The 23,224-nt window shown below is 38.1% G+C and overlaps 1 protein-coding gene across 4 annotated transcripts in view; it reads left to right on the forward strand.

Moving 5' to 3' along the window:
* LOC126483741 (casein kinase II subunit alpha) overlaps positions 1-21,447 on the forward strand; it is a 75,839-nt gene extending 54,392 nt beyond the window's left edge. For all 4 annotated transcript variants that reach the window (XM_050106875.1, XM_050106877.1, XM_050106874.1 and 1 more), the window contains exon 9: positions 19,795-21,447. In XM_050106875.1, the coding sequence (XP_049962832.1) occupies positions 19,795-19,901 (107 nt within the window). In that variant the 3' untranslated portion in view covers positions 19,902-21,447. The remainder of the gene's footprint in view (positions 1-19,794) is intronic.
* Positions 21,448-23,224: the final 1,777 nt, after the last annotated feature.

Consider the following 23,224-nt stretch of genomic DNA (forward strand, 5'->3'; position numbering starts at 1 on the left):
GGAAGACCAAGAGATGAATACACTAAGAAGATTCAGAAGGCTGTAGGCTGCAGTATGTACTGGGAGATGAAGCAGCTTGCACAGGATAGGGTAGCATGGAGAGCTTCATCAAACCAGTCTCAGGACTGAAGACAACAACAACAACTACTACTACTACTACTACTACTCCACTGTATCAGTTGTCTACATCTGGCAGAGTGCTACAGTACTGTAGCATAGGGATTTCAATGTGTGCAAGAACTTCAGACATGTAACTAAAAACAAACAAAAAATTAGTGGTAATACAGGAACACAATGTGCCGACATTCGTGAACATCTTCCACTACGAGACAGAGATTGCTGAATGGTATGGCCTTTGATATGTTGGCATTAACCCAATTCAGTGTACTTGAGACAATTTGAAACTTGCAGTGTGGTACCACAGGAACTCTCCTCGTGCACTGAATGAACTTGGGAACGTCTTGGTTGAAAAATGCAACAGGCTTTTGCAGCAGGATATCCACCACATTGTGGACTACAAAGTATGAATGTTACTAGACAAGAGATTTGATTATATAATGTAAAAGGACAGATAATAAAATGTACTCAACAAGTGGTGGCAGGGGAACACACACACACACACACACACACACACACACACACACACACAAAGTATTTAACTTTCACAAGCTTTTGGAGCTAGTGGCTCCTTCTTCTGATGGAAGAATTGAAGGGGAAAGGAGAGGGGTGAAGGGGAAGGACTGGAGAGGTTTAGGGAAAGGAGTGCAGTTTAGAAAAGTCAACCAGAACCCTGGGTCAGAGGAGACTTACCGGATGGAATGAGAAAGAAAGACTGATTGTTCGGGACTGCACTGGATGAGATTTGAAAACCTGAGAGCTTAAAGGTGGAAGACAGGGTAATGTGCAAGACAGAGATCACTACTAAAACACTGTGCATGAGTTAGAGTGAAAAGATAAATGCATTGTATGTAACAGAGGTGGGAGGGGGATGGTGAAAAATAGACAGATCAGTCCTTCTCATCTTCATACTTACCAACAATTACTTCAGTTTTTGGGGGCAGACACACAAACAGATATGGGGTACAACCATGGGAAGCAGGATGGCTCCTTCCTATGCCAACCTTCCCATGAGTCACTTGGAGGGGACTTTCCTGGGATCCCCAAGTCTTCATCCCCTGGTTTGGTTTAGATATATTTATGATATCTTTGCTGTATGGAGTCATGGTGAGGCTGACCTGTTAAAATTCGTGAAATCTCTGAATACCTTCTACCATTTCACCTGGTCCTATTCAGTTTCCCCTGCCATTTCCTTCTTGTTGTCATCCTCACAGAAGGTCAGCTACACATTTCTACCCACATCAGACCTACTAACAAACAACAGCACTCACATTTTGACAATTGCCATCCTTTCCATGCCAAACGTTCTCTCCCATACAGCCTCGGGATTCGAGGCAGACGTATTTGTTGGGATGCACACTGTTTACAGAAATACACCACCATTCTCCCTTCAGTCTTCACCGGACATAATTATCCCAACAGCCTAGTTCAAAAGCAAATTTCCCGGGCCATCACACCCAATCCTGGTACTGCTGATCTCTCCAAAACACAAGTTAGAGCACACCACTTGTCACCCAGTATTATCCTGGTCTTGAATATATCAATCAGCTACTCCAACAAGGCCATGATTTCCTGAAATCATGCCATGAAATGAGATCCATTCTGTCTGAGATTTTGCAAACCACACCCAGAATATCTTTTTGTTGCCCTCCCAATCTTCACAATATACTTTTCGGACCTATGCCCCTTGGGTGCAGACTCATCTCTCTACCCTATGACTCTTACCCCTGTGACCATCCCCTGTGTAAGACTTGCCCTACGCACCCTCCTACCACCATCTATCCCTGCCCTGTAACTGGCAAAACATATACTATCAAAGGGAGAGCCACATCTGAAATGACACGCCATATAGCAGCTGTTATGTAAACACTGTTCAGCCTTTTACATCGGCATTACTACTACTCAGTTATGTCAGGATGAATGGGTATAGGCAGAGGGTGTATACAAGCAACACACAATATCCTGTTGCAGAGCTTGCTATACAACATGGCAGTTGGTACCTCAGTGCCTGTTTCACCACACATGCTATCTGGATTCCCCCAGACACCAGTTTCTCAGAACTCCACAGGTGGGAACGTGCACAAAATGTCCTTGGTTCTCGCCTCCCACCTGATGTCAATTTGCATTAATTTCTTCCGTCTCAGCATTTATTCACAGTAACAGCTCCTTTCTGCACTCCACATTTTACTTTTCTACATCTTTCATTTGCTGACTTGTCTATTTTTCAGTCACCCGTCCCACCTTTGTTACATACAATGAACTTAGCTTTTCACACTTTTCACTCCTAACTCGTGCACGATGTTTTAGTAGTAATCTGTCTTGCATGTTACCCTGTCTTCCACCTTTAAAGCTCCCAGGTTTTCAAATCTTGTCTGGTGCAGTCTCCAACAGTCAATCTTTCCTTCTCATCCTGTCTGGCAAGCCTCCCCTGACTTGGGGTTCTGGGTGATTTTTCTAAACTGTATCCTTTTCCCTAAACCTCTCCAGTCCTTTTCCTGAACCCCTCTTCCTTCCTCTTCAACTCTTCGATCAGAAGGAGCCACTGGCTCCGAAAGTTTGTAAAAGTTAAATCCGTGTGTGTGTGTGTGTGTGTGTGTGTGTGTGTGTGTGTGTGTGTGTGTGTTTGTTTGTTTGTTTGTGTTTTCCCCTGCTGTGACTTGGTGAGTAGATTTTATCTGTCCATTTACATTATAGACATAAAATTTTGGTTTCACAGGTAAACCATGATCTGTAATTTCAGAATGCCTTTATATTAGTTACTGTTTAATTTTTATTTTACAGTTAAGATTTTTTACTGTAAGCCTTAGTCTCATTCCCTGCTCATCTTGAATCTAAGCCCACATTAATTTCCAGGTAGGTTTAATTTTTTTGAGCATTTTGTTTCATGATAGTTTATTGTGTAATATATACCGCGAAGCACTTGATTAGTTGAGGTACTACATTACATCTACTCTATTCAGTTTTTTTTCCCCTCCCTTTCTCCATATTACCTGGATTGTACCAGGGTTTACATATTCTAGAGGATCCTTAAAGTGCTGTTTTGCTTAGGTCATTGGAAATTTTAACTTTATCCTGTTTGTTTTTGCGTTTAGTAATATGCAGTAGTCTGCAAATTAATTGGGACAAGACATGTAAATGTTACTGTGCACATTTATTACCATATATATAATACAGTTAGTAACTTACTGAATATTATACCTAATGTATTCCCATTTTGCTTTAATGAGCTTATGAACGCATTGTGGCATAGATTTGAGCAGGTTACAGCAAATGTTTTGTAGTTTGTTGTCATGAAACCAACCTTTTACCCCATTTACTAACATGCGTTCCTTTGTGTCTAGTTCACCAAGATGTCTTTTCGCAGTACTCCACAAATTCTTGATAGGATTTAAGTCTGGTTAATTACAAGGCCACCAAAGCACATTAACATTGTTTTCTTCCATGAATGTCTTGGCTGCTTTAGAAGTGTGACACAGGGTCAGCTCACATTGAAATCTTCCTCCACCATCTGCAAAGGTCTGGCACACTTCTGCACCTAAGGATTTCCGTGTATTTGGTTGAATTCATCTCGACACTTACAGTAAAGAAATGTCAAAAAAATCAGCTGTTCTAATTAATTTGCAAGCTACTTTATGTTGCATGTCAATTGTATTCTGCATTTGTATATGTGGCAGGTATGTCTGTTGAAACTTTTCACCATATGTCATCCATGTCAGTTCCACCTATCATTCATTGTAATGTATTCAACAATTTTGTTTTGAACTTTGTTTTCCCACTTTTATTTGCCTTCATATACTCATGTTTGTTGTCAAAAGAAAGAATGTTGTCGACTTTTACAAGTCTCAGATGCACTTCTCTGCATTTCAATTGTTTGTTTGGTCATATTTTTCCTGTTTGTCTTAAACCATTAACTGGAATTGATATTTTGATGACCATAACTGGAATCACAGGTCCAAATGGACACTTGAATAAAAATTCTACATAATCCCCATAAAAGATATAATTCATATGTAGATGTGTAATGATTGTAGTAAAATAAGTTTTATTTCAAATATAAATCAACTTTTATTGAGCAAAAATTTTAAATTGTTATTTTTTAACTTTAAGTCCTATGTCTCATATTTTACAAGAATTTTTAGTACCTTACTTTGGAATGCTACATGATTACAAATAAAGCTTAGATTAAAAAACCTAAATATGCTATGCAGTTTCTCATACCTTCCCCTTAACATAAATAGGGACTCTTAATGCCATCAGTCAGAAACGAAAATAATGAAAACAAAACATGGAAGTGTCTAGATGTTACCTATATCAGTATCTGAACTAAGAATGGCACTTAAAACACAGCTTTTTCATTTTTTTCTGCATGTCGTTTACAGATGAATTTAAATCATCTGTCACATTTTTGTGATTGTTTACTGTCAGTTTTAGGACCACATAAATAACATCTTCCTCTTTTTTGTGAGCCACTTTGATTACAATGTGAATTTGCTAGTCATAGGTCATTTTGTGGTTGATCAGCTGCCTCTAGAAAATTGTCTATTCTATTTTTCATATCCACAGGAAATGAATAATACTCCATCTTTCTTTCTGTGATAAATGCCCTTATCAAATTTAGTCAAATTTCTTTTATGTTAATGATTGTTTCATACATTTTCTACCATTTGATACCTTCCATAATAAGAATCCATTTGCACATGCAACATTCAATTTTGCTGAAAGAATTACACATGGCCATTGTTGAGTTCTTCTAGAGACTGAATAATTGGCGCATTTCTGATGTAATGTATCAACACCACTTTTTGTTTTGTTGTAAAATTCAATTATGTAAGGCTTTCATCTGTTTTCATTCACTGAATTGTCATGGTGCATTGATGAGATCATCACTACACTTAGATTCTTTTTTGGTACATAAGATGCCAATGATTTATCCCTCACGAAACCAAATAAAGTAGAGCCTACTATCCATTGTTTATTGGCTAAAGATTCTGGTGGCATTTCCCTTTTATTTTTGCACATCGTCCCAATGTAAGTCAAACCATTTTGAATCAGATTGTCAACTAGCTCCACAGAAGAGAACAGTTATCGGCAGTTATATTTCTGTTTGTTCCAAATAAAGGTTCTGCAAGCTGCAGTACATTCTGTGTTGGAATTGAAAGTTGGCTTGTTTCATTAGTGATTTCTTTGCCAGTATATATAAAAGCATTGTGTAAACAGTGTGTTTTAGTGTCACAAAGGCATGTAATACATATCTTCATGGCCAGATTTTGAATACACCTGATAATAGCAACAACCCAAACGTGACTTCTGACTCTGGACCTAGCTGGTGGATGAGTAGACCACTTGAATTGATTTTTAGTTCGAAAATTTGCACTGCTTGACAGGTGGCTCTCCCTCTCTTCATCAGACGATGAATTACTTGAATCAGAAGAAATGTCTTGTTGTGTATTGTCATTGTCACTTCTCATTGCCACTTATGTTCTCTTAATCACAAGGTTGACAGTCACTCGAAAGATTCTGTATCTGAATAATTTTCGTCTAATAATAGTTCAGATTTCTTTTTCAATGAGACTCCACTGCATTGTGGGAATAAAGTGAGTGAAACACCACAAAATGTCAGTATACATTGACTAAATATCCCGTCTCTGGAATCACGGGTCAAATTGGACCCAGGGATGGTACTTACCTCCACTTCCAGTAATTTTCAAGCAGCAAGCTCCCGGTCCCTGGTACACCTAACAATATACTGAGATTACACTGGCATGCGTAACTGAAACTCCATGCGCTTCCATTGTTAGACGGTTTTATCGTTGTTGGTGGGTCCTAAATGACCTAAGATTCCGGTTAAGGGTTAACATTCGTAACAGCATTATCTTTGCTATTTACCAGTTCTCTGAACTTTGACTATGTAAATATGTCTTGACACAAAAGAAATGAAACTGCAGATGTTATTAAGGAACTGTAGGGTGTGGCATATTAGTGTATAACTGTACTTGACCTTAATCTTTCTGCTTACGCTGTGACCAGTTTCTCCGAAGTGTCAACTCTCAGGATTCATAAATATCTCTCAACTCAGTCTTGTCCTAAAATTCCTTCAGACTCCATTAAAGCTAAAATTTTTTATCTGTAACATCCTTTGAACGTGCTCAGCAGTTATGAAACAATTGTACCTTTAGTGCCACAGTTAACCAAGATTATGAGGAATCAGTAGAAAATTGTAAATACCCACTAATGGATTTACATCATGGCACCAGTGTTAGGCCTAGATTATTTTTCTCTTTTAACTCTCCAACTCCCCCCGCTCTCCAGCTCCCCCCCGCTCTCCAGCTCCCCCCCGCTCTCCAGCTCCCCCCCGCTCTCCAGCTCCCCCCCGCTCTCCAGCTCCCCCCCGCTCTCCAGCTCCCCCCCGCTCTCCAGCTCCCCCCCGCTCTCCAGCTCCCCCCCGCTCTCCAGCTCCCCCCCGCTCTCCAGCTCCCCCCCGCTCTCCAGCTCCCCCCCCGCTCTCCAGCTCCCCCCCCCCCCCGCTCTCCAGCTCCCCCCCGCTCTCCAGCTCCCCCCCGCTCTCCAGCTCCCCCCCGCTCTCCAGCTCCCCCCCGCTCTGTTGGTTTTATATGGATCAAACATTTTGAATCTCATAAAGCTTCGGCTAAAATAGGTTATCCTTGCATTATCATCTATCTTATACAAACTTAACTCAGCTGTCATCTATTGTTCAGTAGCAGTCAGCTTCATTACTTACAAACTATATTGAGTCTTTATACTGCTGTTTTCTGTAACTGTCATTGTATTGCAACAAACTGAAATTGCAAAGATTGCATTCAAACAGATTATAGTCAGCATGGAATATTTATACTTTTTAGTATTAAAATTTTTAGTATATCATGCAGTTCTTTTAAAAGTACCTTTGTGATTGACAAATGGCTGTTACAGCGGGGCTGTTTTACTGGTCTGTATACAGGATGTCATGTGCTCAGGATAATATACATGTAGTTGGTGGAAATACAGTCAAAATGTATTCTTACACGTTGTTGTGGTCTTTGTTGGTTGCTGGGTATGGTATTTATGGAGGTGATAATGAGCTGCACAGTTAAGGACTTTGAAATGTACACATTGGGAATCTGGTGGTTAAAACTGAATTAACTTTCATGGGAAAAGTTTTCAGTCATATAAAGTGAATGTTGCAAAGCAACAGGTCAACTCTTCTCAAACTAATGCAAGAAATATTAAGAGATGTAACACTTACAACACTACCAACAGGTGTGTGCAACTTGTTTTAGGCAATGAGTGTTAGCACTTAGTTTCTGGATGTATCACAACAAATTTTCACACTTAAAACATCTTGGGATGATTGGCATGTACATAAATGTGCTGTTGGATTTGCAGTGTCCTCTACTTTGAAACAAAATAAAAACTGTGAATTTAGAAAAAACAAAACAAGACAGTAACATGAACATGAATAAATTCTGAATGAGCAGCTAGACGAGGAGTACTTCTGCTCCAAATGGTTTTACTCCATATTAGGGAGGCTTACCTTTCTGCTTAGCTTCAGAAGCAATATTGATATTTGAAAATCATTTTGAGTAATGCATACATTCCGTAACTAATATAATGTGAAGTACCCAGCAACAGCATTTTCACCACAATTTGAAATTAGTATGACCAGTTACATGACTTTGTAGTGTCACAATAATTATAAAAAATGGTGTGTGCATAATCAAGCTACAAAATGACTGTAAAAATGTGAAACAATGGAATTATTAACTGTGTACTTCCTTAAAATTAGACTGTGTAGAGAAGAAACAATGTTTTTAAATATTTTGTTCAAAATATGAAATGACTACCAGAAATTTCAGAAATAGATGTAGTGTTGCTTTATTTACATAATATATTTTGTCATATAGGGTCAGTATGACAAAATAGACTTTTACCACCTTTATGGACAACTGAAGACATTTGCATTCAGGATAGTGGTTAGAATTTTTCATCCAGCTTTGTTTCCTGCAGTTTCCCTTAATCACGTAAGGCAAAGATAGTTCCATTGACAAGGTCAAGGTAAATTTCCTTGTTTGTAATTATTTGAACTAAATAAAGTAGAAGCCTAATTTTGCTGTCTATAGATAAGTATAGATATCCCCCCCCCCATTTCCTTCCTCCTAAATACAGACTGTACTGTTGTAGTTGTGCCCTCAGGGAGACAGAAATACTGTTTAATGTGATGTCAAGATTTATGGGTTGTTTCATTGTTACTTATAAGTTCAAGGAAGTGTATCTGCAAATAGATTTGATAACATTCCTATTTCTGTACAGGGTGAGTTTTGTCAATTGTCAAAAAAGTTTACTGCAGTAGTACTAAACAGAAAAAAAGAGAAATTTATTGTCAAAAAGAAATACCTACAGAAGATGCTCAAAGTGGTTTCAGTGCCGTTCTAAGCAAACATGGCATCTTTTCAAGACTGATTTACATATTTTGTTGCATATGTTCTGGGGTTGTGTTTTCAAATTCTGATTGGAGTCATTCCTTCAGACGCTCAACATCATGAATCCTGATTGACGAAACATTTTTTTATATTCTCCCAGACTGAAAAATCCATAGGTGTGATATCTGGGGACTGTGATCCCATCTTCCAATCCATTCATCAATGTTTTCTTGTATAAGGTCTCTTACAGTAAATCCGTAATGTGGGTGGTGCTCCATCTTGTTGCCATATCAGCTTTCCCTTGACTGACTGTAGATATTCAAAAAGTGGACAATTTTCCTGTTCCAACAGCTAAGTAAGGATTAGCCCACTGCTGAAAATCCCTGCCCTACATTCACAGCAGGAGACTTTAACTCTGTCACCATCACCACATGGGGATTCGTAGAATCCCAGTGGACACCGTTGTCTGTAAACTCCAAAGAATGCTTTCGAACAACTTGGTATTAGAATCTTGTGGGATTGTGTACAACCTGCAGAATTCTGTATGTCTCTTCATTTAGACCTTGAAGTACAGTAGGCCTATATGGTCTCAATTTCAGCTTTTTCTAATCTTTCATAGACTTATTCTTGCTGTTCATCTCTTTTTAGACCTTTACTTTGAGTGTGTCAGTGATTGCCCCAAACATTGCACAACAACATTAAAATCCTCATGTGTAGTAACAGACTTTGGCTTACATGAACAACAAAGCTCTGCTACCAACCTAGGCTCTCAAAATCTAATTTGCAAACACTTTCTTGAGGCTGGATGTTCTGAAAATTTTTCATAAACGAAACGCAAACGTCTTTGTGATTGTTGCCATGTCTCCACTTTTCAAAACTTAACATACACTGTTCTGTGTCTGTTTCCTGATCATTGTTTTTTAGGTAACAAAAAACAACATAACCTCAAACTAGTAGTGTCAATTGACTTATAGGTACCGTGCACTAATCTAGCTCGCAGCTGACGACCACCATGCAAAGCAAAGTAGTCTATAGATTGCTAGTTACTACTGACTTCCGGTACATCAAGTGTAAAACATTAAGAAGTTATTAGCTGAGTGATAGAATGGAAGTGGAAAGAGTCTTCCTTTTTTGTATGTGACTTCTGCACAGCGAACTCTTCTGCAGATCATTTTAATAACCATTACATGAGTGACTAATGTGTAGACATCCTTTGTATAACTGACCTCCAAGTCCTTGAATGTTACAGGTATACTGTCCCCTTGGCTGGCATGCAAAGGTTTTCACTGGGCTGTGAAACAGTGCCACCATTAAATTAAAGAGTAATAATAAAGTCCATGAAATATTTCAGAAAATAGATACAGATAAACGGCCGAGAATAATGTGTCAAATGATACAGTATGTAAAAGGCAAACTCAGTTTGTTTACAATGTTTATAAATGTTCTGTGGTCCACTCTTTGTAAGATAGTACACATATAATTAGTAGTCCATTTCTATCCATTCTTGATCCAGCATAACAGGAATGACAGTAAGAACAGCTTTTACAATGCGATGTCATAAGTCTGTGAGTTTCTGTGGTGGAGGTGGGACTATAAACAATATCCTCGATATAACGTCACAAGAAGAAATTGCAAGGAGTCGAGTCCAGCGACCTTGGTGCCAGATCAGTAGCCGTGACATAGCATGTACAGCAATGTGGCAATATATTATTCAGGTAATCTCGTACACAGTTGTGGAAATGTGGAGGGGCACCAGCTTGTTGAAAGGTGAAATCTGTTACCAGTGCCAAGTTGACGTGAGCCACTATTACAGCATGTCAAGAAAAGGTATACATTGACAGTTCTTTCAGTGAAGAAGGGTCCATAGACTGTCTTGTTGGACTTAGCACAGAACGTACTGAGGGATCCAGATTGAATTTTCACTCTGCAGGTGTGTGTGTGTGTGTGTGTGTGTGTGTGTGTGTGTGTGTGTGTGTGTGTGTGTGTGTGTGTGTGAGAGAGAGAGAGAGAGAGAGAGAGAGAGAGAGAGAGAGAATCTGGCAGATTAAAACTGTGTGCTAGACTGAACTCGAACCTGAGATCTTTGCCTTTCACAGGCAAGTACTCCATTAGTGGAGCTATTGAAGCATGATCCATCATCACAGTTTTACTTTTGTACATTTCGTGAGAAAAGTAAATGCCCCAGGTTCAAGTCCCAGGCTGGCACACAGCTTTAATGTGCCAGGAAGTGTGAAATCAGTGCACACTCTGCTGCAGAGTGAACATTCAGTGTGGAAACACTCTCGAGCTGTGGATAAGCCGTGTGTCTGTTACATCCTTTATTCCGAGGATTTATTCCATCCTTTATTCCAAGCTCAGTCTGAAGAGCACATCATCTATTATCTGATCTGACACATCCAGTGGACCCGAATGCCACGCATTGCACAACCGAACATCCTCCTAGAATTTCTTGTACCACTTCACTATGCTGTTGTAGGTCAGTGGTGTCGTGTGAAACAGACATTAAAAGCTCTTAGCACACTCACTAATTTTGGCAACGGGCAAATTCTAACACACAAAATGCTTCCTTTGCCTTGTTTGCTGCAGTTTCCAGCAACAGTGGTCGGTGCCGCCACTGTTAAGTCTTTCAAACCAGTTTGCTGGCATTACATTAAAAAAAATTATCATATTTTGTATTGTGTAAGTTGTATTTAGCCATTTACCTATAGGGATTTTTAAAATGTTTTATGGACTTTGTAATTACCCTATATAGTTACTTCTACAGTAACCGTAAAAGCAGTACCTGGGGAAGTCTCTATTATAAGCTACTACTTGAAATCGATGAATGCTCCAATACATAAACGCACTGAAATTTCATCACCACCAAATATATACCAGGAGGCGAAGGTCACACGTGTTGATGGGACTTCAGTAACATAAATAGAAATTATTCTCTGTGTTCCCCCCCCCCCCCCCCCCCCCCTCCTCCTCCCCCTCTTGTCCTAAGTCACTGCTAGTCCAGTAGTTGACTGCCTTCATCCCCTTTCTTGCTTTCTTGTTATCACTGTATTTCACTGTCCTGTGCCTGTGTCAGCCCCTCATTCCCCATTTGTTATTCCACCTAACTCAACCTTAGTAATATTTTATTACTGTGCCTCTGGTTAGGAAAGCATGTAAGTTACTAATGATGGCTATTCTTGAACACTTCTCTAGTCAGGAATTCAAAGGTGCTCTGTTAGGGTTGTGACAAGTCAGAATATTCAGTTTGAAAGTGTGGCAGATCTAGAGCTTTTTATGGGAGATTCTAGAAGAAAGATAGCATTCTTACAGACCCATGTTAGGAAAATGTAGGTAACGGTATTAAAAGTAGACTGTGCTACAATTTGTCTTTCAAATGGGTTGTAATAGTAAAATGAGAGAGATTAGTTTGTTGTGGACACTTTGTTCTTCTGCATAGGAATTGTATAGTATGTGGAGGGGATAGTAATGATACAAAGTGGTCCCAGCTATATAAAGCATGTACGAAGATATGAATTGAAAATGAGGAATGGAATAGTTAAATTATAGGCATCTTGGTAATGTTCTTGTGGGTTTCACAGGTCTCCCGGGTTTTATGTCTGTTTCTTTTTAAAAATTTGCAGATTACAGTTTCCTTAACATGTCTGGTTCTATTGATGTTGTCTGAATAAACGTGCTGCCATATGGGAAATACGTTGTACTTAGCTACTGCTTACAATTAATTGCATCTCATTTACTTGAAAGGGTGTGGTTGATTCCTGCTAAACTATATAGAAACTTATTGGTTGCATGTACATTCGGTAGTGGATGTTATTTATTGCAGTTCTGCATTTTGATAATTGTTCTTTAAACTGGTGGTGACTGAATCAATATGCACTCCGCAGCTGTAAGTTATAATACATGGAGGACTGTTCATTAGTACTCCAGAACTGACAGTAACTTCGACTCTTATCTAAAGTTTGTTTTGGCGGATTGCAAATGACTAGAAATGTGTAACCCTTGTTGAACAATATAATTTCTTACACCATAGTGTAGCTGTCATTGGCATGAATTCAGGTGTCATGTAGCATGTTTGGAAAATCCAGTCAGTCAATAATTTGCACAAAGAATGAACAGAAATAGTGTCTCAGATGCTTTTACTCATCTTCCCGGTGGATCTCTCACAGAAGATAGATGCTGCTATTCCCCTTGGCAATGTCAGACTGTGTATATATGTCAGTTGTTTGTTCCTCACAGTGTGTCCAGCACTTTCTGTTGAGATTGTATTCACTGTCTCACATATTGCTAGGAGTTGAGGTAGATCATCTTATCTTCCAAGGAAATTCTTTACATTTTTGCTCTCAGAAATGTTTCATATCCATTCTGCTTCCTCGGAACTTGACAGCAATGGCTAGTAAAAAATAATTGCCAGAAAGTTGTTAGTTTTCTTTTGCTCAACAACATACTTTCATTAGGTGTTGCAGCTTTTTAGCTATTAAGCTTCAGAGTTGTTGTGGCTTTCAAATAGCTTCATTTGATGCTGATACTCAAGTATACACTAATTGTATTCTCCATTTATGCTTTGACTGCTCGTACGAACTGCTATATTAAATTTGCTCTCAATAGTCCTGTTTCATTCGTGATTTCTGTAATTTATAATTTGTTGCTATAATGAAATAAAATCATTTTAGAGATGATGTTCGAGTACATATTTCGCATTGTCTGTGGTGTCAGTGCACTATTTTCATATAGTACAAGTAAATTGTGTTGACACAGGCTGTAGTGTGTTGTTTTTGTATGGTGATTGGAACTTGAAAAGATAAAAATTTTACCGTGCAATACAATGGAGGTGCACACTTCCCATGTAGCAGATACATTTTTGTTCATTATGCTTGTAAATAATTTTTTATCTGTGTTTGAGACTTTACGTGACAAATGTGCTACAAATTTCATCTGTTGCCCGCTAAACAAGTTAAGTTTCTGATGTGGCATTAAAAGAAAGGCACAGCTTCTCCTTGTCATGTGTAAAACGAATTGGAACAAGCTGTGCTTCACTGTGGCAGCCATATTGTTCCTTGTTTGTATGTATGTTACTTCAACCTTTAGAATGCTTAGCAAGCAGCATCCTTAATTTTAAATGTTTTTAGCATCTGTAGCATGACGACTGTCTTATGTCCGGAGACATTTGGACAACAAAATAAATATGCTTGCATCTTTTGTTTCCAATGATGATGATGGCACCGATGCTTGGCAGTGTGAAAACATACTAAATAATTTTCATATGTTCCTTATTGTACTAACATGGAAATCAGCTTAATGTGATGTTATCAAGTTGCAAGAAATTGCAGTTTGGTGTTAACACTCTGGTGCAAACCAGTTGGTAGTGTTTGCTGTGTGGTGAGAACTTTGAATAGATGAAAGTGTAAATCTCTGTATAACATTATTGTAAATAATCTTTGAGATTGCTGTTGGGCCACTCACTGTCTGTGCATTTTTTAGGGTGTGCATTGTTCATGTTGCTGTTGTGGTCTTCAGTCCAGAGACCAATTCGATGCAGCTCTCCATGCTACTCTATCCTGCACTAGCTGCTTCACCTCCAAGTAACTATTGCAACCTACAACCCTCTGAATCAGCTTAGTGATCATCTCGTGGTCTCCCTCTATTATTTTTACCCTCCACACTGCCCTCCAGTACTAAATCGGTGATCCCTTGATACATCAGGACATGCCCTATCAACCAATCCCTTCTTCTAGTCAAGTTGTGTCACAAATTTCTCTTCTCCCCAATTATATTCAGTACCATCTCATTAGTTACGTGATCTACCCGTCTAATCTTCAGCATTCTTCTGTAGCACCGCATTTTGAAAGCTTCCATTCTCTTCTTGTCTAAACTAGTTATAGTCCATGTTTCACTTCCATTCATGGCTACACTCCATACAAATACTTTCAGAAAGGACTTCCTGGCACTTAAATCTATACTTGATATCAACAAATTTCTCATCTTCAGAAACATTTTCCTTGTCATAGCTAGTCTACATTTTATATACTCTCTACTTCAACATTCAGCAGTTACTTTGCTTCCCAGATAGCAATAATCATCTACTACTTTAGGTGTCTTGTTTCATAATCAAATTCCCTCAGCATCACCTGATTCCATTATCATTTTTTTGCTTTTGTTGAGGTTCATCTTATATACCCTCCTTTCAAGACACTGTCTATTTCGTTCAGCTGCTCTTTCAAGTCCTTCGCTGTCTCCAACAGAATTACTATGTAATCGGCAAAACTGTTTTTATACATTGTTTTTAATTCGTACTCAAAATTTTTCTTTTGTTTTCTTTACTGCTTGCTCAATATACATACTGAATATCATCGGGGATAGGCTACGATACTGTCTTGCTCCCTTTCCAACCACTGCTTCCCTTTCGTGCCCCCCTCGGCTCGTATAACTGCCATCTGGTTTCTGTACAAACTGTATATAGCCTATCATTATGCCCACATATTTAAATGACTTGACTGTGTCAAGCTGGACACAAGTAGTAATGTATCCAAACATTACTGGTTTGTTCTTACTATTGATCCACATTAACTTACATTTTTCCACATTTAGGGCTAGCTGCCATTCATCAAAACAACTCGAAATTTTGTCTAAGCCGTCTTGTATCTTCCTAGTCACTCAACTTTGACACCTTACCATACACGACAGCACCATCAGCAAACAACAGCAGACTGCTGCCCACCCTGTCAACCAAATCATTTATGTATATAGAGAACAATAGTGGTCCTGTCACACTTCCGTAGAGCACTCCTGAAGGTAAGTTAGCCTTGTCTGCTGAGCACTTATTGGGCATTTGGGGGGGGGGGGGGGGGGGGGCGGCGGCAATCATTGATGTAGTGTAGCAGAAATGTGATTCACTTGAAGAGCTGACACATTTCCATCGATCAACGGTTGAACGCCATTGGTCTCAACCCACTGCAATTGTAGTTGATGATATTATTTGGTCAACATGTGAACACGTAGGGGTGGTCTGCTGCGGAGCTCAACATTCAACAATGTAAAATGAATGGTGTTCTCTGAAACATGTGCATACATCAGCATTGTGCTCTTTTGGCAGAGATGCCACAGATCACCGTCTATCCTACGTTACAGAGTAGACAAGCCTCCTAATCCCATGTTCTGCGAAGAGCTGTGGATGTCCAACTGTTTAACTCCTAGTCGTGTGTTCGCTGTCCTATCTCTTTCCATCTCTTTCCGTATGTGTTCACTACAGTAGCATGTGAACATTTGACCAGCTTTGCTGTTTTCGAGATACTACTTCACAGGCACTGTGTAATAGTAATCTGCCCTTTTTCAAAGTCACTTATCTCAATGAATTTCCCTATTTGTAGCCCTAATCTTCACTAGGGTGATCCCCGATGTGTTTCTGCTCTACTTACATTGGTATGTTAGCACGTCACATGCCTGCTGTACTTGCATAGTTAAGTTTGCACATCATGTGCCTGCAACACCACCAGGCGGCATCCAGTATCGCAGTGGGCAGTGGTTGTAATGTTTTGGTTTATCAGTGTGATATGTAAACTGATGTTCATAAGAAATATTTTCTTCAGTAACAATTCAGCATATTCTTTCATCTGATTTGTTCATAAAGTACATGTCAATATTTTGAACTTGATAGTTAAAGTTTTTCATGCGTGGGAACATCTACATTTTTATGTACCTGTGTGTTTACGTGTTCTGCACAATATGAAGTTCCCTGCATGCAGTTAACTTGCTAATGAGGCACATATCCACATGTTGTTGCGAGGAATGGTTGGAAGTGTCACCTGCATGTGGTATAGCTTTTAGCTAATCTCTGTATTGGGCATTACCTATCAACACTTTTCTTCCCTCTGAGAGGACAACTTGACAGTGTAAAATGCCCATTATGTAACATCAGTGTGTTATCCAGAATGACTTTTCAAGGTATGAGTCCTTGTCTGGTGTGAGGTGTGTTGCTTTAACAATTTTTTACTTTATCTCATAACTCAATTGCCATATTTGTTCTTGATTGAACCCAACATTTTTTATGGGTGTCTTCTCTTTGTTGTCTCCAAATCTTCTAATGCTGTTTTGAATCCAGATAGTTGTTGACGTGCGTTCTTGGCTATTTTCTTCAAAAGTTGTACTTTCTTTTGCATTTCCTGAGGGTCCATGTATTATTGTTTGCAAAGGCGAAACAATTTATTTCTTCTTTCCATCCACTCAACTTCGTGTGGTTATTAACTTTTTCTTTGTCTATTTTCAGTTCTGTTTTATCTTTTTCCAGCATACAATTGAATAATAATTTTACAAGACAGTCCCCTGGTGTGACTAATATTATTTGAAAGGTACTAGAAGTTGTTTCAGTAAATTTAACTTCCAGGTGCAGCATTTGTTTAGTTTTCAGAATTTTCCTATCCACTGAAAATTCCTTCAGGGTTTTGAATCAAATGCCTTTTTAATTAAAAAAAAAAGACTGCATCATATTTCCCTAATAATAGGGCATTGATGTGATTGGTGACATGCTATCTTACTTTAGATGGTGATTCTTCATGTAATATCGAAGTTTTTGTGTATATTGCCAAGTCATACATAATGGAAAATAAGTTGTTCTAGGCTGTGCTATACACAATTTAAATTCTTCTTGCTTTGTAGCTTGTAATTTTGACAATCTTTGTGTACTTTATCTTTTATATAATCTTCATAATTGAGACAAACAGTTTTGATTATTCAGTGACAAACATGCACTATTTTCCACCACATGTGGACATTTGTGTGATTGCTCTGAGAACTTTCTAATTATAACCGAAGAATTCTTAATCTTGGTGACTTGTTTGTAGTGTTGTCTTCGAACTTATTGCTGTGTGGAAATTTTGAAAAATAGAAAAACTGAGTTACATGATACAGAAATAAGTTACATGATACAGAAATAAGTTACATGATACAGAACTAAGTTAGGTTTGGAAACGCCTGTGTGTGTGTGTGTGTGTGTGTGTGTGTGTGTGTGTGTGTGCGTGCGTGTGCTCTCTCTCTCTGGCTATATGTGGGTAGCTGTTATAATAAAAAATGCTTGTTTGTGTTGAAGCAGCAGTATATTCCTGTATATGAACAGAGTGCTTCTTTGAAAGGTATTTCTCAACTTTTTCTTTTCCCACCAAATTCAATAATTACAGAATCAGCAGAATATTGATTTATATCTTTCACAGGTATTCGTAGCCCTGTGTCTTACAATTAACACTACAGATAGAAGCAGGAAGGTATTTGAGTCAAAATAAAATTGAAAATAAACCTATTCATGCATTAGGGGAAGGCTTTCAAAATAAGTTGGCAAGTATTGTTTTTTTAATCATTATAGTGCAGGGTCTGATTGCTATAAACTGACAATGGCCACCAATGTAAACAAACTAGAATTTTTGACCACCAGAGGAGTGAGGAGCTGTGTGGGGAAACAAGCCTGTGGTGTGCGTACTGTAAGACCTTCGGTACACACACCATCAGATTATTTGACTTGTTGCTCTAACGAAGTAGGCGAGTGTCAGCAATATGTCTCGTGGTCTTATCGTGGCGTGTTTATCTTCTGCTGTTAGGTCAGACGATAGAAATGCCACTTGCACGCTTATAGTAGCAGATTGACGGTGACCAACTTTAAACATAACTTGATTAATTTTCACACACATTTATTAAAATAATAACAAGCATAAAAAGAACTGAACTTGGTTCTGGATGCTATTTACAATGGACAATCTGAAGTTCCTTTGGTCTTGGTACGTTAATCTTATTCTCACATATCTCTGATACTTGACAAAGTGTCTATACATTTCTCTTCATGGCAATGTACGGGAATATGGTGATCTTGTTAGGTGCAAACTGAAACTCGATTATAGACTGGTACAGACAAATGCAGACTAATGCAGACTCGTACAGACTGACTAATCGGAGGTCTGTACACTCGTTATAATACCTCGCGCGTTCAGGTATCACTGCGCGAGTGTGATCCGCAAGGAGAAAAGGTTCTACGTTAGCAGCAATCTCATTGGCTGCGTTATATATTAATATGCGAATCGGTGGAAGCAGAATTTGGTCCGTCTCTAAGACAGCGCCATCTCGTAGTGCGGAGACGGGCGAGCAATGCGCCTCCGCTGTTGTGCTTAGCGGGGCGCGCTCTATTGGGAAAGTTGTGTACGTGCTGACTACGCGGAACTGTGTACACAACAAAGCCCCTCCTACATTTTGCAGAGCAGACAGCCTACATTGGTGTTCTGTGTGTCTGTGAAAACAGGGATGACACGTGATCATAGGGTTGTAATCCAACTCTGTGATGGACAATTAGTCTCTTCACTCTTTCAAAACAAGAAAATCAATCGAGCAACACACACCACAAAACACTCGGTTGTGACTATCACAGTAGCTTGCTGATGCTGGCCTTTCCATAAACTAGGAAGTTACAACCCAACATCTATTGGATGCAGCCACAGTTTAAAACAGCCATGTTAAAATGTCCACTTCATACCAACTTTAAACTTCAGTTAGCAGGCAAAGATAAGAATTTCTTTGCTTGAAGATGGTAGGTCCCATGGCTAAGTTCCATGTGGCAGTAAGCAGTGTGCATCTCATACAGACTCTTTGTCTGCAGTTGGTGTAGTGTCAGAGCATCAAATGCACTGATATGTTGTTCAATTTGTGCAATTTTGCAAACGCATTCTTATGCACATTACATTTCCAAATTGGGCTTCGCCGGATGGTGTGCAATGCCAGTAAAAGAAAATTGGTTAAATTTTCGATATATATGTGCAGAAATCAGTCATTTCAAACTAGGGCCTATCTGGATAACACCTGCTAAGAAATAGTGTTTATTAGGCATTTTTGCATTTTGAGGCAGATTTCGCTTCTGTTTTTGCACTTACCACAAAATTAGAGTTTTTCAGGTCCCTGTCATCATCCTAAATAATAAATAAGAAGCCAGTTTGCCAGCATGACCTACAGAAAGTTTCATATAATACTGTAATATTCTGTATAATTCGGTTTCTGTTTAAGTGCTAAATATCATCCATTTTAATTATGTATTGTTAATTTATTTAAAATATGTATGCATGAGCACTTTACTGCTGTATTGTATGGCCTCAGTCCAAAATACAACATTAATAAACAGGTGGTGAAATAGTTGCTACAGTTTCACAATAAATCTGTTTGGGAATTGTCCAGTGTTACTCACTTGATTGTTGCGATTGTCATGTATTTATTTTAATATCTGTGTTTTTCTGATTTACAGTTGGTCCTCCTATGACTGGCAATTCAGTGGTGAGTGGACTAGTGCCGAGTTCCCCAATCATTTCTCCAGGAGCCGTTCCATTGCCAAGTGGGGCACTGCAGCCATAAAGTACATTCTAGTGCTCATGAAATCAGTTGTTTTCAGATCGAGTGCACTTCTGAGTAACAGCAACTACTCAATAGACACAAAAGATCAAACTCCCTTCGTGTGGTATTATCCACAGCCTTTCCTCCCACTTATTACTTCATTAAGAATTTTATGGAAGTAAATTTCAGTGTTACTTCAGTTACTCGATGTTGGCTGATTGAAATTAATCAGAAATAAAATCTGAACAGTTGATTTTGTTTCATATTTTATTGGAGGTATTGAGAACAGTCTAATTTATTGTAATTTTTTTAAGTTCTGTGTTACGTTGGTGAAGAGATGTGTGAATGTTTAAAAACAATGTTAACTGATTTCTATGTGAGATTTGCTTTAAAATGATAATACAAGTATACAAATAAATAATTTGGCTTCTGCAGCGCACCTGTAATGAGTGGTAAAGTGCTACTGTGGAAAAAGAAGACTGGAACATTAAAACAGGCAATAAGTTCTTTGTTAGCTGTAAATTTTTCCAATTGAAAGGAGGCATGATTTCTTTGTGGTTTTGTCTCAGTTGTATAGGAAAGATGGAATAAAGTTTCTGTAAGAATGGAATGCAGCTACATTGTGTTACTGTAACTTAATGGGCCACTTTTCCATCGAGTTATGATAACTCTTAGAGTATTCTACAGTGCATGACGCGTAAAAAAATACTTCAAAGATTAATGCTCATTCCATTTTATAATTTGCATTCCTTATCTTTCCTTTACTGTTGTAACACTTTTCATTTCTTTGAAGTCACTTATTTACACAGAGAAAAAGTAATGAGGTGTTGTATTTAGTGATCAAATGTTGCACCTGACCTCATTGCTTGAAAATAAATGAAACCTGCCATTAGTTTCCATACTGTGACATTTTGCAAATGTGTCCTCTTGGTACAGAAATAGTTATAGACATTGTTGAGGTAATGTGTAATTTATTATTTGCTCGACCCCAAAAATGATTTCCATTGAGAAAAGCTGTCTTACAAACGTAGTCCATATTTTATGTTTGAGAGACTGCTTTGAGCTCTGTTCACAAAGTTTTCATTTTTTATGTACAAATTATGAAGTTACTGAAAACTGTATTTTCTTTTTGTAAGTGTCTGGAAATCCACAGAACATTACTTTTACGTCCTACTCGTCTCAATATGTTACTACCTTCATAAAATTGGAATAAAGTAGACAGTATTGTTAGCTGCAAAAACAATTTGTAATCTTTAAATGACTGTTTTGTGATCCAAAACATCTAAAGCTAATATCAAAGTAATTTGGTTACAGAATACTAATAAATGTCATAAATCACTGGAATGCGAGTATAAATTTCAGAGATGTTTTTGCAGCTTACTACCGTGACTGCACTGGAACAATTTTGACCTATCATTTGGCTTTTACTGTTTCATTTTAGAAGTGGTTAACTTCACTGTGTATGGCAGCAGTTGTAATATTTGTAATAAAGTTTTTCATGTACAGTATTTCTCATGGTATTATATTTATGCCAGTTTCCAATAAATTAATCTATTCTTATTACTAATACCAGTTTTATTTTGATTGATACTATGAAACAGGATTCTCCAATATCCTTAAGTGTGCTTGGTGCTTTAAAGAATTTGGCAGACAATGTTCTTAAAAGTTCTGATCAGAGAGATTGATAGATCACATTGTTTTGAGAAATGGAAATGGCACACCCAATGCTAGAGACTACAGAAGTATTGATCTCCCAGCCAATAAAAAATTGGTTATTAGGCCTGTTGTAGTTTTATACCACTGATAATATCTAATCCTGGATATTATTATTTTGTTTCCTTGCTGAATTCCTTGTGCGCAAGTCTTAAGTTCTTGCTATATAACAGTTACGAAGTGTTGTACTGTATTGACAGATGAAGATAAACTGCGAAATAAACTAGGAGTAAAAGTTTAATTACTGGAAAATTGCTACTTCTATAAAAGATAATTGTTAAAAGTGTAGTTGAAGAGCTGCCTGCTGAAGAAAATACAGACAGTACTTAATGAGGCCGCAGCATTTAAATTTTTAGCATTTTGATGCATTTCTAAACAATGTTTCTAGTGTTTGGGAGGCTTTAACTGGAAAACCATTTTATTAAGTGGACTGTTATACTTACAAATATTTATCATGGTTTGGGTTCTTCATTATATGGAAGATCCCCTTTAACACTGGCTGAGTTATTTGGGTCACGAATCAAAGAAAGACATGGCTATGTGACTGTACACACTTAACGTGAATGTCTAGTGAACAATTGTGTCCAGATATCTTTCTGTTGACTGCTTTCAGGACATTGGCCTCCCATGCATGTTAGCAGCCAGATAGTGGATTAAAAAGCCCAAATTGAACATAATTCAAATTACAGAGGATGAAATGTTTGGTTTTGCTGTCTTATAGGTAATTATGTTAATGCCCGCGAATTTGCTAATATGTTTTCAGATTATTTTCCTTCTCCATATAATTTGTGGCACACATTTCAACTGGAAGATCTGCTTTTTCTCATTATTAGTTTCCAAAACAAAACACCGTTGTCCTGCAGTTTATTTTATAATTTGTACGACTGTCTTTTTTTCAGACAGCTTAGTGTCTGTATCTCACAAACAGATTTACATGTCTCATCTCTTTCCCATATGTTCATGTTGACAGCAAAGATATGGAAATAAAACATCTAGCATCCGTTCAATATTTTGATCACACTGTTCTCTAACTTGTATGGTGTCCTTGCAGTTTACCACTGCAGTGTAATTTCTGCTGAGTGGGTTCGATATTGGTTAAGATTTTGGCTTTATAATAGAGAAGTGTAAACTTCCTCTGGGCACCCTGTTTCCTGTAAATGAATGCAAATATTTCCTTCAATAGGATCGATGATTACTTTTCATCTATACTGAATAATTACAATTAACAATCCACATGTTGTCAGGACACTGGCTTCTAATTTAGAACAAGATTATCTAATAAAGGGCTGTGCCCAGTTATTCTGTAATACCATTTACACCTCCTTGGTTGTAAAGATCCACATTATTGCAATCAAGATTGGCAATAATAAACAGTTTTGAGTCCTGACCTAGAGGTCTGCCTGCAAAACTTTTGCCATTTCTTGAGTTTTTATATGTGATTTCATTCTGATTACAGCATCTTTTATTATTTAAAAAGAGCCACAGCTCTTGGCATTCCCTTTCAGGGCAGGCTCTCTTCTCACCAGTTTCCTTTAAGTCCAGGTGTAATTATAAAATTATCATCATCCTCCACTTAGGTCCTTCAATGCATTTTCTGCTAATGTAGATAAAGACTTACAAACTGCACATAT

Source organism: Schistocerca serialis, chromosome 6, assembly GCF_023864345.2.
Source record: "Schistocerca serialis cubense isolate TAMUIC-IGC-003099 chromosome 6, iqSchSeri2.2, whole genome shotgun sequence".
In the NCBI taxonomy this organism is placed as follows: Eukaryota; Metazoa; Arthropoda; class Insecta; order Orthoptera; family Acrididae; genus Schistocerca; species Schistocerca serialis.